The sequence below is a fragment of the Sinohyriopsis cumingii genome, chromosome 4 (assembly GCF_028554795.1).
Source record: "Sinohyriopsis cumingii isolate HCF-2022 chromosome 4, ASM2855479v2, whole genome shotgun sequence".
Classification (NCBI taxonomy): Eukaryota; Metazoa; Mollusca; class Bivalvia; order Unionida; family Unionidae; genus Sinohyriopsis; species Sinohyriopsis cumingii.
In genome coordinates this window covers 19,930,642-19,956,181 of record NC_142964.1, presented here as the reverse complement: position 1 = coordinate 19,956,181, position 25,540 = coordinate 19,930,642, and the positions used below count along the sequence as shown (strand labels likewise).

Genomic DNA, 25,540 nt, shown 5'->3' with positions numbered 1-25,540 from the left:
TATATTAATACCCAAGCTGAGAAAAAGTCTTAAGCCGGAGAGCAGACTTAACGCTGTTTTGTGATGTTTTCGCAATATCACAACAATAACGTAGTATCATCATTCACCATAATAGTCAGGTCTTCTCCATTATATTAAAAGCAGTACGATGCATATTTGCATGGCTTTTGCCGATGTAAATCTTAAAGACATAGATGGATTTCGATAAATGATAATGTATACTATATTCTGTATATTACTGGATCACTTCTGCTTAAGTGTTTCTTAAAAGATTTATTGGATAAGGCATGTTCGTTACAATGTAGTTTTAAAAAGAAAATTGAACAGCCTTTAAATTACCTTATCTTGTGGCTATCGGAATGCTGTATGGTTAAAAATCTTGACTGTTATAAGTCTTTAAAGAACATGCGGGTATAATACCATAATGATGTTATAGGAGGCAAACCCAGATCATAATAATAACAGTCTGGTATAATACCATAATGATGTTATAGGAGTCAAAGCCAGATCATAGTAATAACAGTCTGGTATAATCCCATAATAATGTTATAGGAGGCAAACCCAGATCACAATAATAACAGTCTGGTATAATCCCATAATGATGTTATAGGAGTCAAAGCCAGATCATAATAATAACAGTCTGGTATAATACCATAATGATGTTATAGGAGGCAAAGCCAGATCATAATAATAACAGTCTGGTATAATACCATAATGATGTTATAGGAGGCAAAGCCAGATCATAATGATAACAGTCTGGTATAATGTCGTAATGATGTTATAGGAGGCAAAGCCAGATCATAATAATAACAGTCTGGTATAATACCATAATGATGTTATAGGAGGCAAAGCCAGATCATAATAATAACAGTCTGGTATAATACCATAATGATGTTATAGGAGTCAAAGCCAGATCATAATGATAACAGTCTGGTATAATACAATAATGATGTTATAGGAGTCAAACCCAGATCATAATGATAACAGTCTGGTATAATACCATGATGATGTTATAGGAGTCAAACCCAGATCATAATGATAACAGTCTGGTATAATCCCATAATGATGTTATAGGAGGCAAACCCAGATCATAATAATAACAGTCTGGTATAATACCATCATGATGTTATAGGAGTCAAAGCCAGATCATAATAATAACAGTCTGGTATAATCCCATAATGATGTTATAGGAGTCAAACCCAGATCATAATGATAACAGTCTGGTATAATCCCATAATGATGTTATAGGAGTCAAAGCCAGATCATAATGATAACAGTCTGGTATAATACAATAATGATGTTATAGGAGTCAAACCCAGATCATAATGATAACAGTCTGGTATAATACCATGATGATGTTATAGGAGGCAAACCCAGATCATAATGATAACAGTCTGGTATAATCCCATAATGATGTTATAGGAGGCAAACCCAGATCATAATAATAACAGTCTGGTATAATACCATCATGATGTTATAGGAGTCAAAGCCAGATCATAATAATAACAGTCTGGTATAATAGCATAATGATGTTATAAGAGGCAAAGCCAGATCATAATAATAACAGTCTGGTATAATACCATGATGATGTTATAGGAGGCAAACCCAGATCATAATGATAACAGTCTGGTATAATACAATAATGATGTTATAGGAGTCAAACCCAGATCATAATAATAACAGTCTGGTATAATACCATAATGATGTTATAGAAGTCAAACCCAGATCATAATGATAACAGTCTGGTATAATCCCATAATGATGTTATAGGAGGCAAACCCAGATCATAATAATAACAGTCTGGTATAATACCATCATGATGTTATAGGAGGCAAAGCCAGATCATAATAATAACAGCCTGGCTCATCTTAGCATATACCTGCATCACATTTGCAAATAGTAGCGTTTTCTGTTAGTTATAATAGTGCCTGATATCATCTCGTGTCAGTCATGTTGTATGACAGATCAGCCAAATTTACATGGCAATTAAACGTTTGTAACGAACACGTTTTCAAAGAGTATACCACTGTCTATTACGGAGTAGTTTATTCACAAAATCAAAACAAAAACCACTATAAAAGTTTAATCATTGTTAATAAAATAATTGTATCATTTTTGGATTTACGCTTCGAGAAATTTAAGACCGCACTCCAGTATATGATCTATTTTTCGAGGTTATATAGCCATTACATAAGTTTAGCAAGTGCACAAGCTACGACCATTATTTCAATGTAATGTTTGCTTTAGAGAAATCGTTAACTTTGATATAATGTTAACTAGAATTATTGGCAGGCTGTTATGTGCTAGTATGCATACGTAATACAGGCTGGCGATGCAAAGATGTAGACTTTTCCGAACTGGATACTTCACCTGACCAAACAAGTAGAATTGAATTTGAATAAGGGATTTATAAGAGGATAGTATGGCTGTATGAAACAATCCCGTCATGATCACAAAGGCCTGGAGAAACTTAAATCATACAACAGAGTCGAAAACGATCAAATTCAAACAATGCGATAGAGGCAAAATCACTTCTAACATTACAAGATTCGCCAACACAGACATAGCCTAAAGATGCAAATGATAAAATCAATATCTGTCACAGACAAAAACATATTTAATTCTTCCTCATCAGGGGTCAATGCCGTTGTTGTGAGATGAAATATATACAGACGTGTGTACGTTATGAAATGACTCGATTGAGGAACAACAATTTTGGAATTGTGTATGTCGCTTACCTGAGTGGTCGGAAGTTATTTACAGTCTATCACCTGTAAGCACTAAATATATTTTCCTAAAACTTTTTGAATAATAACTGCCAGCCGTCCGAGTTCAACCTTTTTAATAAACTAGCATAAACAACATCATTCAGGCAGTGGACACGGGCACTTAAAGTGGCCGTCCCTGCACAAAAAGAAAAATCGAAGCATGTTTTCTTTTTCAGACATTAAAATGACATTTATTTCATTTTTATTACTCCAGCTTAACATTAATTCCAGTGCTAAAATGGCATCAGAAATGGCTAGCGTACTCTAATCGCGACTGGTAAAGTACGGGTTCAAATCCTGCAATTAAATGAACTAGGAAAAGTTAATATAATGTGTGTTCAGGCCAATGAATATTACGTCCAACTGACTTGACACTTAATAGCCTCTTTGGAATGCTGTGATGTAAAGCGCCAAACAAAACCAAATTCAAAATCCTTATCAAACTCGGTAATTAGCGTGTTTATTGCTGACGATGATGTTCCAAATATATACATTTTTGTTGGCTTGTTTTTGATTTAGCTTTTACTTTCATTTTGGGGGGGTGGGGGGTGGGGGCAGTTTGAGATATGTCATTGACGAAGGATGTAAATCTTGCAACTCCTGCTTTAGTTTCATTTGAATTTATAAGAAAATAAAAGCGACCGAACCAGCTTAGTTCGAATTCAGTGGAATCCTTCTAATTTATATATGACAACGTATATAAATAATGTTTAAAATAAGCTTATGTTCTCTAGATTAAATCTATTTTAGAGAAAGGAAATTGAATATTAGGCAAATAATAATATAAAGATCAGCGATGTAAATTCCACTGACCAACCATGCAAAAGCATGAATTAGCATAAAAAGTAATGAATGAAGCAAAACGTCAAATATAAACTTTTACATACATCTTAGTCACCAATAATATAATAGATGTCTTGGAACTAACTTGTTAATACCATGTTAAATTGTGAAAATCAGTGCCGAATAAAATCCTGAATACGATGGCGGGTTCTCAAATCAAATACTAGTTTCATGTATGCAATATAGGTATTAACATATATTAACCGGTATCGTGTTACCTTCATTTGGGAACAGTTAAATAATGTAATGCATATGTACCACCACCAGCACAATAAATTTTTTTTCGATCTTCAGAACGGGTACGAGTGCAAGTTTGTGTCATATCACAAATCGGAAGCATTCCTCTCATTGCCGTTTTCTATAGAAGAACTATAAATCGATATTTACAATGAAATATTATCAAAAAAGCATGAAAATATCAAGAAATAGGCTAAGTACTTTAGAAAACAGTGTTTCTATCAATCAGTAAACTTAATATAACTCACCACCCGCTTCTCCTTTCGACGGTTACTTTACATTCGGGAATGTAATAAAATTAAATAGTTTCAAGAAGGTAAACATTATAAGTTTCAACCCAACGATCAGCGTTCGACACGATGAAGCTTGAACCCAACAATCATCGTTCGACACGAGGAAGTTTCAACCCAACGATACACCAGGAAGCTTCAACCCAACAATCATCGTTCGACACGAGGAAGCTGCAACCCAACAATCATCGTTCGACACGAGGAAGTTTCAACCCAACAATCATCGTTCGACACGAGGAAGTTTCAACCCAACGATACACGAGGAAGCTTCAACCCAACAATCATCGTTCGACACGAGGAAGTCGATCAGCTGGATATAACGCCTAAACCAGTTTCAAACATATCATCATTAAAGACGTTTGACTGCTTCGACGAAGGAAACAAATTATACGGTATAACACAAAATTACTGTATACATAACACACTCTTCATGACGAATACATTCATCTTATACTATCTTTTATAAACTTTTTCGCACAGTTATACATACGAAAACGAATCTATCTTGATTCTCTGCAGAAAGGCATTTATCATCCCTTGTTTTGCAGTGAAGAAGAGCTGTACAGATGGTATAATACTAATAGTTTGATCATAAGCACTTTTCAGACTAATTTTATTGGGTTGCATTGTATTGTAAACCATAAATACAAATGGAATCGATTGCATCATACGAATCAGAGACATGACGATCTTCATGATATTACTTTGAATACGCACGCTAAAACTTGTCAACTCATATCGCCATTTTCCTTCATTTGGGTTTTTAAAAGAAATAAACTACTAACTAAATAAATGATGACGCTATCAGAAATATTTATATATTAGGTAGGACTTAAAATGTCAATTGTCAAACCATTTATCTACAAAACGTTAATGTTCTACCATAAATATCAAGTAAATGAAAACTTGTAAAATTGTTAAATAGTTTTGGTAAAATTGTTCAATGTTTATACATGTCGAATATTTTACCCATTTCGATTTTTAAAAAGATATGTTGATGGTTCTTGAAGTATCGTTGATTAATGAGTCAAAATATGACACGCAAGATGCATATGACATAATTCAACAATAGGATATACATAAAATGTATCGGACAGAATTTAACAATTTGAAAGACATACAAGTATCTCAGAGAATCAAACAGTTAGACGCACACATGTGTATTTGACAGAATTAAACAAGTGAACACACACACGCATTAAGTGTATCTGACAGAATTTAACAATTGAACACATAAACATAATTTTGTCCTAATTTGGCTAATGATTTCAATCGTTTATACCTAAACGTTGTGTTTGCTGTTTGGCGCCATGTAAGATGATACACGTAGAATGTCTTCAAGATCCAGGGGATGTAAATGAGATACATGCTTCACAATAACGTTTGTTAACTATAACTCCATGGGCATATATTTTGAAGTGTATGTAATTTCAGAGGTTATTCACCTTAGAAGGTTACACATTACGAATGTCAAAAGAATATATTCAGTCATGACCACATACACTGTTGAGCCAGAACTCTCAGATTCACCATAATGCGCATCTGTAAATAAAGATGAATATATATATATATATATATATATATATATATATATATATATATATATATATATATATATATATATATATATATATATATATATATATATATATATATATATATATATATATATTGATAATGACTACATAGAAACCCGTTTATAAGTTAATGTAGATATCGTGGATCTAATGTAGTAAGTAAAATAGCAGCCAAATCCACCATGAAATTTTTTTTACAAAAGAAAAGGTTTGTTGTATAAATAAATAACCTCGCCAATTACTACAATTTTGCTATTGATGAACTTGAATCAATCCTACAGTTTAGCAACAAAATAAAATTGTATTTATAGAATGATTAATACATACATGAAATGACGTTGTCATGTTGGTGTTATTTATGTACGAGAGGGGTCTTAGAAATCCAAACATCAATAGTGTTAAAGTGAATCCATAAATCCAACTCTTCCATTTTTAGTTCCACAAAGTCTAATTTCCTTTTAAATCTCTTGAATACACAAAGCTTACGTCATTGAGATAGACTTAGCATGCATAAAAAATGCAGTTGAATAGTAAATTAATCAAACAATCAATGCCAAAAACATAATATTTTGGGTATCAGACTTGAGTACCATATTAATATAAACAAATTGAACGTATGAAGGGGAACAAGAAATATCTCGTTTAGAAAATAAAACGTAAATATAGATATACTTACTTCGTTTTTCGTTGTATGTCTCTGCTGAAATAGAGAATATTCCGCATTTACAAATCAACACAAAGTAGACAATACACATTAAGAGCCTTTTGTAATTAAGTACGTCATGAGGAATTGTGAAAGGTTACACACACACACACACACACACACACACACACACATATATATATATATATATATATATATATATATATATATATATATATATATATATATATATATATATATATATATATATGTGTGTGTGTTTACTCATGATACGTACCATTTATTTACTGATCGATCTATTAGTTAATTTTGTTCATCATATGCACAGAAAAAAAGAATACAAATATATGTATTCATACATATAAACGCACATACACACTACGTTTATATGAATTAAGAAGCACTTATATGTCCTCATACATTTATATGTGATTAGGAATTGTACGTTTATGAATATTCGCACAGATATCATCAATTGACAAGAAATGAGAGAGAGAGAGAGAGAGAGAGAGGTGGGGAATTATCAAATGTATCATCATGCTCGCAGAAAGTATATGTTGTTACTTGATCAGAAGACCGATTCCTGGTTAATACATCAACTAGTGACTTAGATTTGTGTGCGACACTTCATGAGTATCCTGTTCAGGAAGTATATAATTTAACATGCCATGAAAAAAGGTGTACTAGTATCAACAATTTACCATTTAATACATCAACTTTTATCCTTGTGGCAAGCGTATCAGAAACCCTGCAGACGTAAACACCCGTGTCACTCATTCGCGCCCGCTGAATTTCGAGTGCGCTTATTATTGTTTTAGTCGATAGCGAAATTTGCTCTCTTATGTGGATTCCTTGTTTGACACTGGATTGTACGGCAGCGCCGTCCTTAAACCAGTCAATAGTCTGTGGTGGATTTGCCGCACTTGTGGCATTGCATTCCAGATATATGTGTTCTCCTTTCTCAACAAACTGTGTCCCTGAGATTTGTATATCTGAAGAAACAAATGATAACACATTATTTGCATGATATTGGAAGACATTCAAATCACACTGTATAGCTTAAAAAGGACCCATTAAAAAATCTCAGCGAAACAAACTGGATATATCTTGTGCAATGAGATTATTTATATACGATGAATAAACAAGTAGGTAGACCGACTGCATATCAAAGTCAGATAAAATATTTTTTCTTGCTTTGTATTTAAATTTTGTACTTTGGACTGTAAATATAGATGATTTTTTAATACAGGCAAGATTGGAATATTTTAATCCACAAAACTTATTTGATACCATTTCTTGTTTCAGTGAACCTATTCGCACTTAGTTAATGTCCTAAACTAGAAATGAAATGCTTGGCTGCTCAAAAGGTGTGATGATTCATTTGAAAACTTTATTTAACCTCCAAAGGACTGTATGTTCCGCCACTTTGTATGTTTTAGTATCAGTTCATTAAGTTCTACTAAACTGCCTTCATTTTTCTACATGCTTTCAACGAAAGACGCAAAAAGACTATCTAACCTATGTTAGTCAAATCCATGGCCACAACAACTAAATACACCAGACGTATAGACTTTCACTGAAATTAACATCAATATTGTATATAAACTTGTTGGCATAGACCAGTGTATTGTCACTGAACAAACCAAGCAAACTATTCCATACTTTTAGGAGTCGTGTATCAATAAAGCGATGAAAAACGTCCCTAAAGTAAATATATTCCAGTGGTGTCACTAAGGTTGGTGTCACCCTGTGTAGTAATTCATGGTGTCACATCCATGGACCTCATTCCTGCACATAAGTCAAAACTTTTATAGACAGTCATTTTGGTGTCATCCCATCTGATGGTGTCACCCGGTGAGGTCCGAACATCCTAGTGACGCCAATGATATATTTACAATGATATTATTCATGCCGGAATAACCATAACACCTATTTTGATTTTTCAGACTGTCGTCTACACAAATCTTCCTCTGATGAGATAAACATATAAAAACTCAGCATCAGTTCTTAATTTCAAACATTTGAAATGCTTTCTGCTCATCGAACATTTCAAAAATAATACTGAAAGTAATACATTAAATATGTTTTAGAGAAAGACGAAGGAAGATAATTGAGAGACAATGTTGGTTAAGATTTTAGCAGACGATAATTTTAATTTTATAACATTTATTGAATTACTGATTCATCTTACAAGTGGGAATATGAGATCAACGGTAAGAATGAAACCATCAAAGACGAATAAAAAAAAACAATACGACTCTCTATAACTTATATGACATCAATATGACTCTAAACAACTCATCAAATATTACTGTTCAAAACATTTACCAAAATATAAATCAGGCAATGTATCAAACACAAATAAATTCTCAAATCTAAATTTTCCCCAAATGATCCTGTCTCTAATGGCTAGCAATGAAACTCATCACTATTGCCTGCCGTTAAATACTCGAGTGTACTATTGGAGTTCATAGAGTGGTTCTTTGTTTCTTCAGACTCTACTAATCAGAAAACTTTCTGCGACAGGGAACCGATATATCAGTAATACATAAGCCATCTGGAGAGAATAAGTATGGAATAGTACCATGGTTAAAGAAAACACACTTTGATTTATGATAGAACGGCTTTACTTATATTTTCAGTTAAATTGCATGTGCCCTGACAATATCAAATTGAACTTAATAGGAAACCAAATCGGGTTATTTGGACACATCTTCATCTAGAACAAACACCGATCATTGCTTTCTGCACAATGATGTAACACTTTGCCCTTTTTGGAGATACATATGCCTATACAAATTAAAGGTAAACTGGGAAACAGCCGCTATTCTTGTCCTTGTGCATGCAAATGAACAATGTTTACGACGAACCCCGAGGAGGCGCCACATAGGAGATAACACGGTATGTCCGAAAGATAACCAGTCTAGGTTGGCAAAACGTGGAACATAGAAGCATTTCAGACAAGCATTGTATTAATAGTAGTGACCTTGTGGGATTCTAACATTGGTTTTATCGATGTTAAGTTAGGCATGCCAGAGAGTAGTCAAACAAAATTAAGGGTTTTTACAAGTGGTGACAAAGCATTTTTTATCAAGATCATCGAAATGCGAAAAGATTGCTACTCTTATTGAAAATGCAGTTTATCTTCATAAAGTTTAAATTGCAATAAATAATGAAAGAACCACGGAAAGACCTACAAAATCGTTAAAAGGCAGTCTTAAAGTCATTGCGATATCATGATGTTATGTTGTTTGAACGATGAGTGCGGACAGACAGATAACCATTTCTAAATTACTGAGGTAGATACACATAGATAAATGTTTTGCAAAATATTGATGGATGGGATCCCTCCATCCAACTGTTTACTGAAGTGAAATAGTTACTGAAACTATTGTTAGGGCAGGGCCATCTAAGGTTAGGACAACTAGAACATGTCAGAGAAGATTATTGGAAAGTCAACGTGCATATATAAACGTTATACCTTCATTTACAGTGGAGGCTTCCGATACCATATTATTTCCGGAAAATTTATCTGTGAAATAGGAAAATTAAATAATAGAATACAGAGGATGTGGAATATAACCTTTCGATGTTATATATATATATATATATATATATATATATATATATATATATATATATATATATATATATATATATATATAAAGAATACAAAATTATACGGCGAATAACAGACCTTTTATGTGCACTGGATCCAGCAAGGGATCACGTGTGTCAGGGATTGACTAAGTTGAATGCAAGAAACTGACAACGAACAGTATAAAAATAGTATCTAACAAGCCTCAACCCTTTCGACTCTTAATGATTCTTTTTTCAAAGGCAAATACAAAACAAAGACAAGACGAACAAATAAAACACAAAACAGTTGTGTTTGCAAAATTTTGCATCGCTATTTCTACATGAATTAAACCTTTACATTTATTATGTTTCAACTAGTTCATTTTAACTTGTTGCGGATGTTGGAAAATATTTCTATTGACCATGACATCCGTGAACCATAACGACATCTCTTGTTTTATGGACATTTATCTAAGCGCAAATTATATCCCGGTTATTTCGTGTGTATATTAGTAATTATAGGCATTCAAATACATTTAAAGAATTATTTAAAAGAAAAGGTGTCGTCTGCAAAAGATGCTCATGATTAGTGATTGGCGTTAGCTTAACCCTGACTAATATGTCCTTGAGCTTTTTTGACCTACTAAAATATTGAAAGAAGGAACGGTTGATAGGATACCATTTATCCTGACCTACCATCCAAACAACCCCAAAGTAGGTAAAATCATCGAGAAACACTGGCCCATCGTGGAATCGTCGATCGTACTAAAGTTAATCCTCCCGAACAAACCTGTAGTAGCCTACCGCAGACCAAAAAATCATCAAGGACATCCTAGTCAGGGCGAAGCTAACGACAAACACTAAACAAGACCACCCTAGTCAATCTGGCCCCTGTGGCGATGAAAGGTGCAAAACCAGTCAGCATGTGATAGAGACCAGAACATTTTCTATCACAGTGAGTAGGGAAAAACTAAAGATACATGGTCCAAACAAAACGTGTAAAACAGAGAATATAAATTATATCATCACATTTAAGATCTGTAGCCTTCAACTCAAAAACTACACAAAAGGATAAACCTTCGAAGATCTGATTGGATGATAAAGAAGCTGTACAGAAGCCCGGTCGCAGAACACTTTTCCTCCCATGGCCACACCTTCAGTGATATAATACTTATTCCAATTGCTCACAACCCCAACTGGACTTCCCAAGAAAGAAAAAGAATCTCACTGGATACGCCGCCTTAGAATATTGTAACCAAGCGGTTTAAACCAAGAAGATTAGAAAACGAAAGTCATGTAAACATAAAATTATCCTTTGCAGCCGACACATTTTCTTTTAAATAAGTCTCTAAATTTGCTTAATAACCTATAATTACTACTATAACTAGGAAATATACGGGATATAATTTGCTCCTGACAAATTTACTTACATCAACAGATGGCGTTATGGCTCATTGGTTTCTAGGTCAATAAAAATATTTTCCAGCATCCGCAAAAAAGTTGAAATAAATTAGTTGAAACACAATAAATTTAAAGGTTTAATTCATGTAGAAACAGGGATACAACGTTTTGCAAACACAACGGTTTTTGTGTTTTATTTGTTTGTCTCGTCTATGTTTTGTATTTGCCTTTGAAAAAGATTCATTAAGAGTCCAAAGCGCATAAGCTAGTTAGATGCTACTTTTGCCCTGTTCGTTGTCAGTTTATTGCATTTATATATTATATATATATATATATATATATATATATATATATATATATATATATATATATATATATATATATATATATATATATATATATATATATATAATTCTATAAAACAGACGATGCACATACTTCTACAGAAATGATTATACTCTTATTTCTGTACCGAAAATGACTTGGGTCTTTCAAGTACCCTTTCACTTTCATTCTTATCGTTGGACTATGCGTAAGCGGATTAAACAATAGAGTGATGCTTTATCAATGAATGTGCAGACGTCGTTAGCTTTGTGTAAACTACAAACATGCAAAGTCGGTGAAACAAAACCTTTAATCAAATAAAACAAAAATTGATCATAAGCAATGTATAAACGCATGCCTTCTCTCTAATACATTTGTCTTTATTTAGTTGCCTTCGTCACTTTCATTTGATTTATGTGCGTGGATTTTAATAATGACGACGTATCACTGACTTATTCAAAGTTCGTGCCTTGAATATGGCGATTTAAAGCATTTTACGAACCAAGAGCAAAAAAAAACTACTTACTTTCTTTCCTATCTCGAGTAGGTAAATTTGTATCTGGAAAAGCAAGGGAATTTGAACGCAGAATTCATTAAAACTACGTTCAGCGTACGCATTATGAAAACAGTAATAAACAAACCACATATAATAGTAGTCTCTATTGTTCCTCGAATACCATTTTTTATTGCGCCATCCTTTTTTCAAAGTTAAAGATCAGAGTTAAAAATACAATTCCGTTTTGGGAGTATTTAGTGGAAAGCAAATAAGTTATGCCCATGATAGTCCTGGACCCACATAAATCTTTCTTCAGCCGGGTTTTCGACGTCATCATGCTAGTAATGCGAGGTAGGTATAATCAATAAATGTGTAGCATAACACTTGACTGTGCTGCAATGGTACAATCTCTTTGAATACTATCGAAAGTTCTGTCAGATAAATCGCTGTAATCAGCAAAAAAAATGAATAGACTGTTTCACATACCAATGACTAAAGGATGACAAATGGTGTTAAGAAAAATTTCTAACACACACAGATATATATATATATATATATATATATATATATATATATATATATATATATATATATATATATATACGAAACTTACTACTGCACCTACTATTAGCCAAATAAATTCATTCATTCATTCGCTAACCGTTCCTTGCACATTATTTCCACTGACTTTGTATTATATTTAGACAGACGTTCCTTGCGCAAAAGTTATCTAACTTGAATTGTTGCATAATGCACCCCAAATGATCTAAGTAGTTTTGAAGACTACAACGTACTAAACACATATCATGGATTCCTGGGGGTGTATGTAGTGTTTTTTGGAGAACATATTTTCTAGAAATATTAAACCAAAATAACAAAAAGGTCAACACTTTCCAGGAATCACGGTTCAGGGGGAGGCGTTAGAAACATATTCGACGCGTACATCGATGTATTCCACTTTTAATATCTGTACCGATAAGATTATCCTTATATTCATTGAGTATTATATGATAGTTTGACCAGAATAGTCTGAGGGTTTGACTCGAATATAGTCAGATAGTTTGATTACAATAGTCTGATAATTTGACCAAAATAATCTGATAGTTTGACTCGAATATAGTCTGAGAGCTTGATTACAATAGTCTGATAGTTTGACCATATTAGTCTCATATTTTAACTAGAATAGTATGATAGTTTAACCAGAATAGTATGATAGTTTGACCACAAAAGTCTGATAGTTTGACCAAAATAGTCTGATAGTTTGACAAGAATATAGTCTGATGGCTTGACCGGAATAGTCTGATGGTTTGACCAGCATAGTTTGTCAGTTTGCTCATTCAGCTATTAAGCTTAATGGATCATCTAATGAATAGATAATAGTGGTGCATAAACACGGTTCATAGTTCACGTGGGCTATCATATACACTTGTAGTTTACACCGAAATACATTTTCCTGGAGTGGACTAAGGTCATTGCGAATATGCCATTTAAGAGTTAAACGTAACCAACAATCTAGTCGACCTGATCTCTAACCTCGTTTTGATTTTATTATTTCTTTTCTTTCGTTTGCATGTAATTAGGGATTTATTTGTTCTGGCTGAGATTTCTTAATATATCTGGTACGTGCTCAACATCCAAATCTTAAAGAAAAAGAAAACATCACTGCCCATAATATCACCTTAACCAAATCAATGCTAAATGTAAAGATACACGTGAGCATGTTGATTCTTTCATGCAATCATATACACTTGTAGCTTACGCTGCAGTACATTGTCATGGAGTGGACTAAATCGTGACGCTTGGAACGCGTCTACCAGGGACCTAAATATTGCAATGTTTGCTAATGATACAATTAAGAAACAACAGGCGTACTAATAGATATATTCTGATTTAATATATATATATTGCATTCCATAAGAATAAATGCAGCTTTTATTCCTTATTTATTACCATTAAAAATAAAGCAACACATATGTCCAGTTACTATAAAAGTACCAATTACATATTGCAGGGTTATATGAAGGCAAATGTTATTGTTTCATTTTAGTTGTTTATGGAGACCGCTATAGCAGCCCATAGATAAATTCCAATTAAAAGGAATTAGAAGAAACTATGTTTCGATTCACAATCAAGCTTTGAATCTTACATTCTTACTTTCTCGAGAAACATGCAAGCAAAATAATAGATTCGGTGGAAACTATAAGCGTGTTTGTACCCACCTGTTACGTGTAAAGTTATGTTCTGTCTATATGTTCCCTCCTTCGAGCTCACCTGGCATTCGTAAGTTCCTGAATCATATTGCTGGACATCTTCAATAAGAAGATTCCATTCGTCCTTATAAGGGACATGGTCTAACTTGAATCTTTCAAGCTTCTTGATAAACAACTCTTTTCCTACCGTAATAGGTATCTTGTAAGGTTGTTTCCTCCATATAACCTAGAAATATAAATAAATGTATCATAAATATTAAAATTGATTTTAACAAATTAGAATTACTTGGACTTCATTCACTGAATTGAAGTCAGCATTGTTTAAAAATTGTATAACGCGTACAACTTATTGCATGGGGAGAAGTAAAATATGCAACCTTGTCTAAACTGTATTATTAGAGAATACAACTGAAACGTTACATTTGCTTATAATAATGGTTCTGATTAGAGACCAGTGATTCTGTACTATATATATATAATGTACGTGTGTGATTGTTTGTGAGAGAGACAGACAGACAGAGAGCTTTTAGTAAACATATACTGTTAAGAATATCTCGACTCAAGAGATTAAAGAATAACGGGGAAACTCCATGTTAAGTGAAGAGAGAATATGTCCATTTTTGCCAATTTCATTTAAATAGGAGTGTTATCGAAACTGAAGTTAGCTTTGCAATGTTTTGTCCATTTGATAATGAAATGCAAACAATTTATTTGAAAACACTATTCTTGTCAGAGTAAACTGTATCTTGCATCGCTAATAGCAATAACATCAATGTTATTAGGGATACATCCAAATTTAATAACGAAGCTTTAAGAGATATATAGCGTTTTCTTGTTTGTTTGTTTGTTTGTTTGTTTGTTTTATTTATTTATTTATTATAAAAGAACTATATAATTAGTGGACATCCAAGAGTATAGTAGAAAGATTTAAACCGTGAAGTGTTGATGTTTTGTTTTGTCTCTCGTGGCGATATTTCACGATTGAAGCGGAAAACAAGTCATCTTCGCAGGATCGTCACAGTATCGTTACACGATCATTCCGCGGCAATCATGCTCGACGATGATCGCTCAGTTAGTGTCCGAAGAAGAGAGTACCATGCACAACCGATTAACTAGATGAACTTTTGCGATTCACCATTACAACAGTTGCATCCATGCCAACACAAACGTGTTTTGATGGAGAGCACGTATTCGAAGTTTTATTATTGTCTGCCAGCACGGACAAAATGTGAATCATGCCTCGCGTCAAATATACAATGGTGATTGGCCATGAAGAAATCAAGATTGTCTTAAATACCATTTACGTGGTTAAAACAATCAAACTGCAGTAGGCGTTCCGTGGTGATCTTAACGTGCGGGTCATATATTATTGTCTGGACATCGATACATCGGACGGCAAATGTGTTTGTATTTATCCGTCAGCAACTTGTGTGAGATTGCAAATCATCCCGGGCGATGGTATCCCAATCAATGTATCCCTGCCCGTTATATCAATAGCGTAGTTACTAAATTGTAGGCTACAGTGTTAACACTTCCCATTGTCATCAGTGTTAACACTTCTCATTGTTATCAGTGTTAACACTTCCCATTGTTATCAGTGTTAACACTTCCAATTGTTATCAGTGTTAACACTTCCCATTGTTATCAGTGTTAACACTTCCCATTGTTATCAGCCAGCTATCTAGTTTAAGCACAATCTATTTTACAGCATGTCAGCTACAGTGTAAACTGATTCATCCTATATGAGTTATAGTTTTAGATTACAACTTATACAGCAATCAACATACGTATTGCAAATCTACTTTTTTAATGTTCTGAAACTTAATGTTCGGGGGTGGGCGCAGCCATTTTCTTTTGAACAGATATATTTTAGTTTTTTAATCGAAAGACAATTCATTTTTTCAAACCCTCTTATGATATATGGTTTTAGTTTGCTCAACATCAGAGCAAAATATTATTACAGCTCTTGACAAATGCAAGTGTTCCAAAAAGTCCAAGAAACCTGTCCCAGAAAGTTAAATTGTTAATCATTATTATAATTTCTGTATACCATGGCACATATGTTTTTGTGGTACCGAGCTCGTAAGCTTAGCAAACAAAAAACACAAATTTTGTAAAACTTAACAAATAATTTAGCTATCAAAGTTAATAATAATAATAATAATAATAATAATAATAATAATAATAATAAACTATCTTTAACGAGTATAACACATTTGGTCATGGCTGACCCATCTGCCATGTGGTCGTCAGTTTTTGTAATCGGCTATGTTAAAAAAAAATTTAAAACAAAATAAGAAAGAAAAAAAATACACAGAATAAAAATAGAAGACCATGCATATAACCAGGTATCGTCACACACTCATTCGTACATGTTTAACATGACTGACTATGTGTGACTATACTGGGAAACATACAAATATGAACAATATTCAGTACACAGGTACATACATTTCAGCATAAGACTTACTATATATATATATATATATATATATATATATATATATATATATATATATATATATATATATATATATATATATATATATATATATATATATCGATTAAGATCTGGATATATCAATTATGGATATGATTATAAAGTTTTCTATTCAGACATTTTAATATATCATTCCAGCTGGTCTAGAAAGAATTTCTTAAATGGTATTTTAAAAGAAGCAAGGGAAGTTGAATTACGTATCCTCATTGGTAAGGAATTCGATACAGCAGGTGCTGATAGAGTAAATGAGCTTTTGTAATGATTGGTTTTCGCCCAAGGAATCTGGAGATCGTTGTTAGTCGTCGATCGGAGATTACGCTCAGTATTCGATGATCTTAGTTCAATTATGTTAAAGATATAATCTAGAGAAAGACCGTTTAAAGACTTCTATGTCATGATTCCTTTGAAAAAAGAATACATTTTTGTATAGGTAGCCATTGCAGACGTGAAAACAAAACATCTGAGGGAGTCATAACAGGAACTTTCAGTATTATTCGGGCTGCCCTTTTCTGGAGTCTATCAATTCTGGACAGATTTTTATTTGATGTCTTCCCCCATATGGTACAGCCGTAATCTATCAGTGGTAGTATATAACCCGAAAAATAAATTTCAAGTGATTGTGGAGGTAGAAATTTCGAAAGCAATTTTAACAGAGTTATTTTTTTGACTACCATTGCACATAGGTGATCGATATGCGCATTCCAGCTGAGGTGTTGATCAATGTAGATACCAAGAAGTTTTTGATTTTTGACAATAGATACGTCTAAGCCATTTTGAGTTAGAAGTAAATCCATGTTAGTAGATAGACGCTGCCTTGTTCCAATTGTCATACACTTCGTTTTAGAGATGTTAATATTCATATTGTTTTGATGACACCAAACTGATATATTGTTGAGGTCGATTTGAAGTTTATTTTTAATGGAGTCTAGAGATTTACCAGATAAATGCAATGTAGAATCGTCAGCGAAAATATATGTGTTAGCGTGCGCTGGATACAATTTTAAGTCATTGATAAATAGTAGAAAAAGAAGAGGCCTTAATATAGATCCTTGAGGAACACCACTTAAGATATGACTTGGTTCGGATATATATTTATCCGCGCAAACAACCTGGTGTATGTTTGTGAGATACGACGTGAACCAGGCAACTGAGTTTCGATAAAATCTGTAAGTTGAAAGTTTTTTAATGAGCACCGAATGGTCAACCAAATCGAATGCTTTTTTAAAATCAATGAAGATTGCGGCAGTAAGTTCGCCTGATTCTACTGCTAGTAGCCATTGGTCTATAAGTTTTGTCATTGCAGTTTGACATGAATGATTCTTTCGAAAACCTGATTGTGATCTATGGAGGAGTTGGTACTTGTCAAAATATCTGAAAATATGCTTGCTGACATGTTTTACAATAATTTTTGAAAGTACGGATTGAACAGATATGGGTCGATAGTTGGATGGGTCATTATTTTCATTTCCCTTATAAATTGCGAATACTTTTGCTAACTTCAGTGACTCCGGGAATTTACAGGAAGTGATACTACAGTTAATTATTTCTTTCAGCGACTCTGAGATTGATAAAGCCGACATTTTCAGAGTTTTGGGGTGAATTCCATCTAGACCAGCTGATTTGTTTGTGTCAAGTTTATTTAGAATATCAAGAGTGTCATTTATTGTTATTAAGGGAATGTTGAAACTAACATGATCGGGTACCCTTTCATTCACGAATTTAGTAAGTTTGTCTAAATTAGGTTCTGTATTATTAGACCTGTTAAGCGTTTGGGAGATATTAGTAAAAACAATGGTTCAGCTGGTTTGCAATATCGAGTTCATCAGTATAATTAGTGCCATCAACTATACTTTAACATGGAGCTAGAGGCGCAGGTTTCGTTGAAGTTAGATTTCGTAAGCGATTCCAGATGGATCTGTTATCAGAGTTTGATGTGACGGCTTCTTTGAAAAAGGAGCGTTTGTGTTTTACAATGATTGATTTGACTTTGTTCCGCCACAAACGATAGTTTGTAAAGTCTTTATATTTATGGTAGTAGTTTCGTTTGTGTTGTGCCTCTGCGATTTCATTAGTATACCATTCTGGTCGTTTTGATTGTTTAATTCTTTTGATGCGTGTGGGGGCGTGTTTATTTAGGATAGTAAGAAAACAGTGATTCCAGATAGACAAGTCATAATCTGGGTCTATGTTAGGGAAATATATTGTGTTACTGTTTTGTGATAGTTCGGTGAGAAATTCATTTTCAGCAAAGTTTTTGAAACATATGTATTGCATGTAGGAGTGTAAGTTGTTTTTCTTTGCGCTCTGTTGCTTACGAGTTGCACATATAGGATAGTGATGACTAATAGGGAAACATGGTACGTTTATCTCGTAGAGATTGGTTGGATGGGTAGTATAGATGTGGTCGATCAGAGTAGAAGTACAGGCTGTTACTCTTATTGGAGCATATATTACCTGTGTAAGGTCGTGTATTTGTGTCATATGTAGCCGTTTAGTGTTAGTATCAGAGAGGATCAATATTAAAGTCTCACATGATAATTACTTCATTGTTGGAAGATAAAGCAGCCTCTAACTCGTGTTCAAATTGGTCAGGCCATGAGGAGAGGGAGTTTGGGGGTCGGTATGCTGAGCAAATATAGATTGATTTACTAATGAGGAAACTTAACTCGATCCATATTGATTCGATAGTAGAATTTTCAAAATCTGTTCTTCTCTTTCAATGTTAAGTTATTTGAAATGTACATGGCTATCCCTTCTCCTATGCCTTGTGGTCGATCTCGTCTTTCCAAAGAAAAGTTGCTAATAGAGATAGCACTGTCAGGTACATTACAATCTAGAAACGTTTCGCATAGTCCAATTACTGCAAGGTTGGGTTCATTTTGTATCGTTAGTCTTAGTTCATCGATCTTTGGTAAGATGTGTCTTACAATAATATTGATAAGTTACAAACCTTTCTTTTTCAGACCAAAGGATGTACAGTTTATTTTTTTCTCAGTCGTTATAAGAATGAAGACAGATTTATTAGTTATTCCCCAATCCGAGGGAGAGACCTCATAACCTTGGCATGTACAATAAGAATTTGTACTTTGGACAGAGAAGCAGTCGGAACAAATATCTCCAAAACCATGATACTTATTATTGATTGAGGTGTATGTATAATAATCATTGTACCTAGATGGACATACCTAATGGTTATAATTATAGTTAGGTACGCCACGTCTGTCATGTGCGTACTGTTGTATGAACGAAGTATCACTTTTCCAAGGCCTTGTTTAACGTTCGAGTCTGCCTCAAAAACCATGCCATGAACTCTGTGTATTATGTTGTTTCTGTTCCCACCCATTACGGGCTTGCATTGCAAGTTGATAAATCTAATATTTCAAAATTTATCTAATAGTAATTAATTTAATTTTCAAAGATACCACCTGGCCGATCTGTCCAATGAGAAAAGGTCGAATCTAGTAAAATGATATACTAATATGTCTTTTATTAGTAAATGTCGAGACGAACTTAAATACCTATAAATAGATCCTATGCAATTTTACGTTGTTTGATAATTTAATAGAGACCATATGCACGTGCTCCAAATCCCTACAACCTACAGCCATGAAACAAATTACAAAAATGAGACAAAATCATGTATTTATATATGGACAGTTGAACGTGTGCATATATGTATTCATGTTTTTGAGTATAAGTATATGCATATATAATATATTCATGTATTTATGTATATATGATTCTACATCGGAATGTGCGTATCTGTATGTAAGCATATATCTTTTGCATCCATTGAATGTTCGTACATTCGAGATATTTTGTTTTACTGTACGTAATAAACTTATCACTATCAATTTTTTTATGAATTGTAATGAATATGCATATACATGCTGATGGCTAATCGGCTAATTACATGTAAAGAATTTTTGTCGGTATTTCTATAATGATATCTAAAGAATATGAACGAAACTTCTATTCATATACTGATGGCTAAAGTTATGAAGGAAACCCGTATTTCTATAATGATGTGTCAAGAATATAAATGAAACAATTTTAGCCTTCTATCATTCGTACTTAGAGTCTTTTTTCCTGTCAAGCTCTACATTGTATGTGTCCTTTAAACCCGATTAATATTCATATATGCATCTTATAGTTAATCGAATCATCCGTAAAGGAAGTCTCCGTGATGAATATTTTCAAATAAAATTTCTACGCCAACTGAACAATGATTTGACGTAATATTTCTTGATATAAATCTTTATCAGGAAATATAGTCTGTCAAATCTACATCTGACGTTCTTGAAGAAATGACTGAAATCGCTTTACAGTCTCTGCTATAATCACACACCCCACTGCTATAATCACACACCCCACTGCTATAATCACATACCCCACTGCTATAATCACACACTCCACTGCTTGAGAAAACGTTGATCTTTACCTACGTCACTTTCGAAATGAAATGTTGACGCCAAAGTAAACTCCCAAGTTTGCATCCATTCTAGAATGCAATAGCAGCTATGTCAAGTTAATTGCTGTATTTCAAGGATTTTTAGGCACCATATTTTTAATCCTCATCTGAATGCAATTGTGGGGTTTAAAGTCCTGGTTTAATGGACACTTCAGAATATAAACGTAGCTTTATTGAAGACACGCAGCGGAGTAAAGTTAGAACTGACAACACATATGCGAAGTATTTCCCTAATTATGTTTTCCTGTTTTCATTTCCCAACAGTGTTGCATATCGCTCGTAACAAGCTCAAGATGAGAAAAATTAGTCTGCGACACAGGTTTCCCTTTGAAACTGAAGTACCAACTAGAACAATGTGAGGGCTAGATAGATTAAAATGTGTACGGCATTCTCTCGATATTCGCTCATCCCCAAGTAACGATGGTGGCATGGTCAACGGTAAGGAATCGAGATATACGAGAACTCACGTGGTAGGCAAGCTAAATTTAATAATCAACTCTATTCTCTCTCTCTCTCTCTCTCTCTCTCTCTCTGCCTTTGTAAGATGAATCTATATTGATCACCTGACCGAAAAGTAGAAGTTATATAAGAAATGAACTGAATATATTACAGGATTCGTAAAGTCATGAAGGTGGAAAATGGATGACATAATAGGGTTGAACAGTCCACGTTTCGCTGCTGCCGATCATGCAGGGTGTAATCAAGCTGAAACTGCGAGACTTTATCAATGCTGTAAAATGAGGTTCAGTTCTGACATACATACGTATTATCGTGAAGTCATTCCCAATACAAAATAGAAAACTGAGTTTAAAGCAGACATGTTGCAAGTCAAAATATTTCAACATTACCTAACATATTAATCCATATTTTGGCCACAAAACTTTGGACATGCCAGACTCCACTTGATTTTACAATCATCAGTTAAAGCCAATCTTTATTCATAAAAGCAAATTTTGTTGTATCCGATTTGCCTCAGACGATCAGGTAAAGCTAGATATATGTTACACTGCAGAGTGAGACAAGCTATTGTAATTAGATTCGAGAATTAAGCTCTTCCAATATTGAAAGCAAATATGGAATAGTATGACCTTCTCAACCTGGTCACCTCTTTTCAGCTTGGAACATTAATTAAGATTTACGTAGGTAATTGTGCGAAATATAAAATAGTTGTATTCACGGGCAGTCTAATTAGAATTTATGTAACATTTCCATCAAGAATAAGGTACCAATGCTAAACACTGAGTGGGTTGTGTAGAACTTGCATAAGAACGAGACATTTATGTACAATTTGCTCGTGGTACGGATTAGATTACTGCTTGCATTCAATTATAACTGTCTAACCAGTAAGAGCGCAAAAATGTAAGAAAGCTGTTAGTATACTTTCTTTTTTAAAAAATTTAATGAACTGTTTGCTGAACAATATACCTTCCTTCAGAAAATCACATCCTGTCATGTAAATAAATTCAATTGTCCCATTTAGAAATAGAGAATTCGTCACAAGAAACATTCGTGGAATGAGGCATTTTTGTAACTTTACGATACGTCCATTGGGGTGGATTTTAACATAGTGTTAACAATTTTTCATTCATATCGAGACGATGTTTGCAGTGGGGAAGTTTAAGATGATGTCAAGCACTGGGGGCATCATCCTGAAGACACGTATCATCATGTCCCACACAGTCACATTATACTGACAACAGGCCAACCAGTCCTAACACTCACCTCTTAATGCTGCGCATCCAGCGAGGCAGCTGCTAGCAAAATTTTAATAAGTCTTTGGTATGACTCGGCCACGGTCCAAACCCGCGACCTCCTGCATCCGAGGCGGACGCTCTAACCATTTAGGCCACCGGAGTGGTCATAAGTCCATTTGAATTGTGAATTGTACTCCATAGTGTTTAAATGCCCCGTATGGCTCAAGAATCCGATGAGCGAAGCTGGTTTGTAGAATACTGCTTTGTGTGTCTCTGTCGGGAAAGAATCAAAAAGTGATGCCCATAACGGTTTAATAAAGGTCCGATATTTAAGTGATAAACAAACAAACAATCTTTTATTGAGCGTGTATACAAATAAACAATGTCAATCACAATTAGATACATGGCAGATAAATACAATCTTTCGTAAATGTATTTCGTACAAGTATGGCTCTTTTTCAATGGTACAAAGATTTCAGATTAGCCTACTGACAGCCCAACTCTGTGTAGGTGCGATTGTCAAGTACTGACAGCCCAACTCTGTGTAGGTGCGATTGTCAAGTAATGTGTTAATATCGTGTGCGTTTGGACTCTTTCCTGATCTTCGTTTCACAGATAAGCCTTATTACTAACTGTAATAATTATGTTTTCGCGTGTATCAGAAATTTAGCAGTTACACAACATTCCCAATTAGAACAGAGTCGGTTCAATTGCTTAGAGCAAAATTTAAATTGTGGACCTAAACATATTTCGGTATTCGTAGTCATAGAGGTTTTGGTTTACTGGGGAAAAATTAAAAATGCTAAAGAAGGAAACGTTTGGGACTCAAAAAGAAATCTGTCTTGAGCTGATTCCGTATGCTGTAGGTGTGCCATGTTCTACATGTATTCTTGATTATATTTCCTAACTCGCTTCATATACGTGACAGATGTGCGACTTCATGGTGAAGTGTCTTCAAAGAATGATATAAAATTGTCTGAAAGCATGAACCAAACTTTGCCTAAGAGAAATAAACACACTTTTGTGCCAGAAAATAGCAAACGACACTAAACAGTTTTTTTTACAAAGAAATGTTCTTGCTATAAAAGAAACCAAACAATCATGTTATAATGCAAACATACGAACAAAGAAAAAATCCATAAGCATCGTATGCAGAAAGTACTACATTATGTAATTTGAGTCCTTACTTAAATTGTTCTGTCTTCAAAGAAGCAATATTTGCTTTAAATGAGATGATGTGAGCACTTTGCAACGCAAAACTTTTTTTTTTTAAATCCACATCATGAAGTAAAATAAGCCATTGATCGACATGTTTTGTATAGTGCTGTCTAGAGAATCAATTTTACGTAGACAGGGTCAGAGCTGAAGAAAAAAATCATTGTGGAACAGATACATGAAAGGTATGGTCTACTTAATAAATGTGTAAATAAATAAATTAGACAAATAACTCTTAAAGTTTTTCATTAATACACGATTAAGAAAAAGAAATAGTGCATTCCTAAAATTTTTATTCAGTTTTATTGGCGATAGCAGTTTTGCCTCAAGTTGATAAAAAGCGTAGATGTTTTGAATTAGACACCCATATTGTGTGCAACACATTTTTGACATTGCCATTTCTTTCTGATGAGATCGCATCAATGTTATTTATCCCTGTCAAGAATAAGGAGTCAGTGAATCAAGTTTAAGGAGTTCTCAGTTTTTCAAAGATCATACAATAAGCTAACTATACAAAACACAAAACGGACTTCATTGACTTCATAATTTATTGGAATAAAAAATTAAATACATTACCTGATGCAAAATACTTAATAGCGTATGTTGCGTAAATAACTTATTTATATAATATTTACTTACTGTTTTCGTTCCCAGATCTTTGATTGCACATGGCAAGACTGCTAGATCTCCCGTATGAAACGTTACATTGGTTCGCGTTGGGAGAAATTTTGGGATCAACTTTGGGTATGCGGCACCTGAAATGTTTTTCAAAATAATTTAGCAAATCGATATATGTAAACATTCCATTGTAATTTGGTCAATGATCATGTTATATAGTTGTAATCAATCGAGATTGGAAATTTGCTAAATGCATCTTTGCGGTTCAAGTACGCAATGTTCTTTTTCAAAGCCCTTTTAGATTAGTAGCTTTATTATATGCATTTTCTAACCAATTTAAAGTAGAAATATAATCATTTGTCCTCGTCAGAAACATATATTTTATCTCTTCTTCCATAGCAAATGACGCCCAGCGAACATGGTCGTATGTTCTTTATGATTGTTTAGTACACATAGTTTAATAACACCGCTCAATTTTCAGGGTACTCCACTGATTCTCACCGATGTAAATAGGATCTGAACTGCATATTTTACGGGGATTGTGTATTTTGTAATAATTTCACAGCATTTTGGTTAGATGGATCAAGAACAAAGTTGATCCTTCTATACTGTTGAATTAATTGACATTATGTGATTTAATTACCTAAGAGGCT

At 33.7% G+C, this 25,540-nt stretch overlaps 1 protein-coding gene across 1 annotated transcript in view; it reads right to left on the bottom strand.

Annotated features, from left to right (window-relative positions):
• Positions 1-2,794: 2,794 nt before the first annotated feature.
• Positions 2,795-25,540, bottom strand: part of LOC149800776 (zwei Ig domain protein zig-8-like) — a 74,040-nt gene continuing 51,294 nt past the window's right edge. Inside the window, exons 2-7 of the mRNA XM_089954449.1 lie at positions 24,909-25,024; positions 14,399-14,615; positions 12,210-12,242; positions 9,861-9,911; positions 7,081-7,371; positions 2,795-2,904 (exon numbers count right to left, since the gene is read on the bottom strand). Of these exons, the coding sequence (XP_089810575.1) occupies positions 2,795-2,904; positions 7,081-7,371; positions 9,861-9,911; positions 12,210-12,242; positions 14,399-14,615; positions 24,909-25,024 (818 nt within the window). The remainder of the gene's footprint in view (positions 2,905-7,080; positions 7,372-9,860; positions 9,912-12,209; positions 12,243-14,398; positions 14,616-24,908; positions 25,025-25,540) is intronic.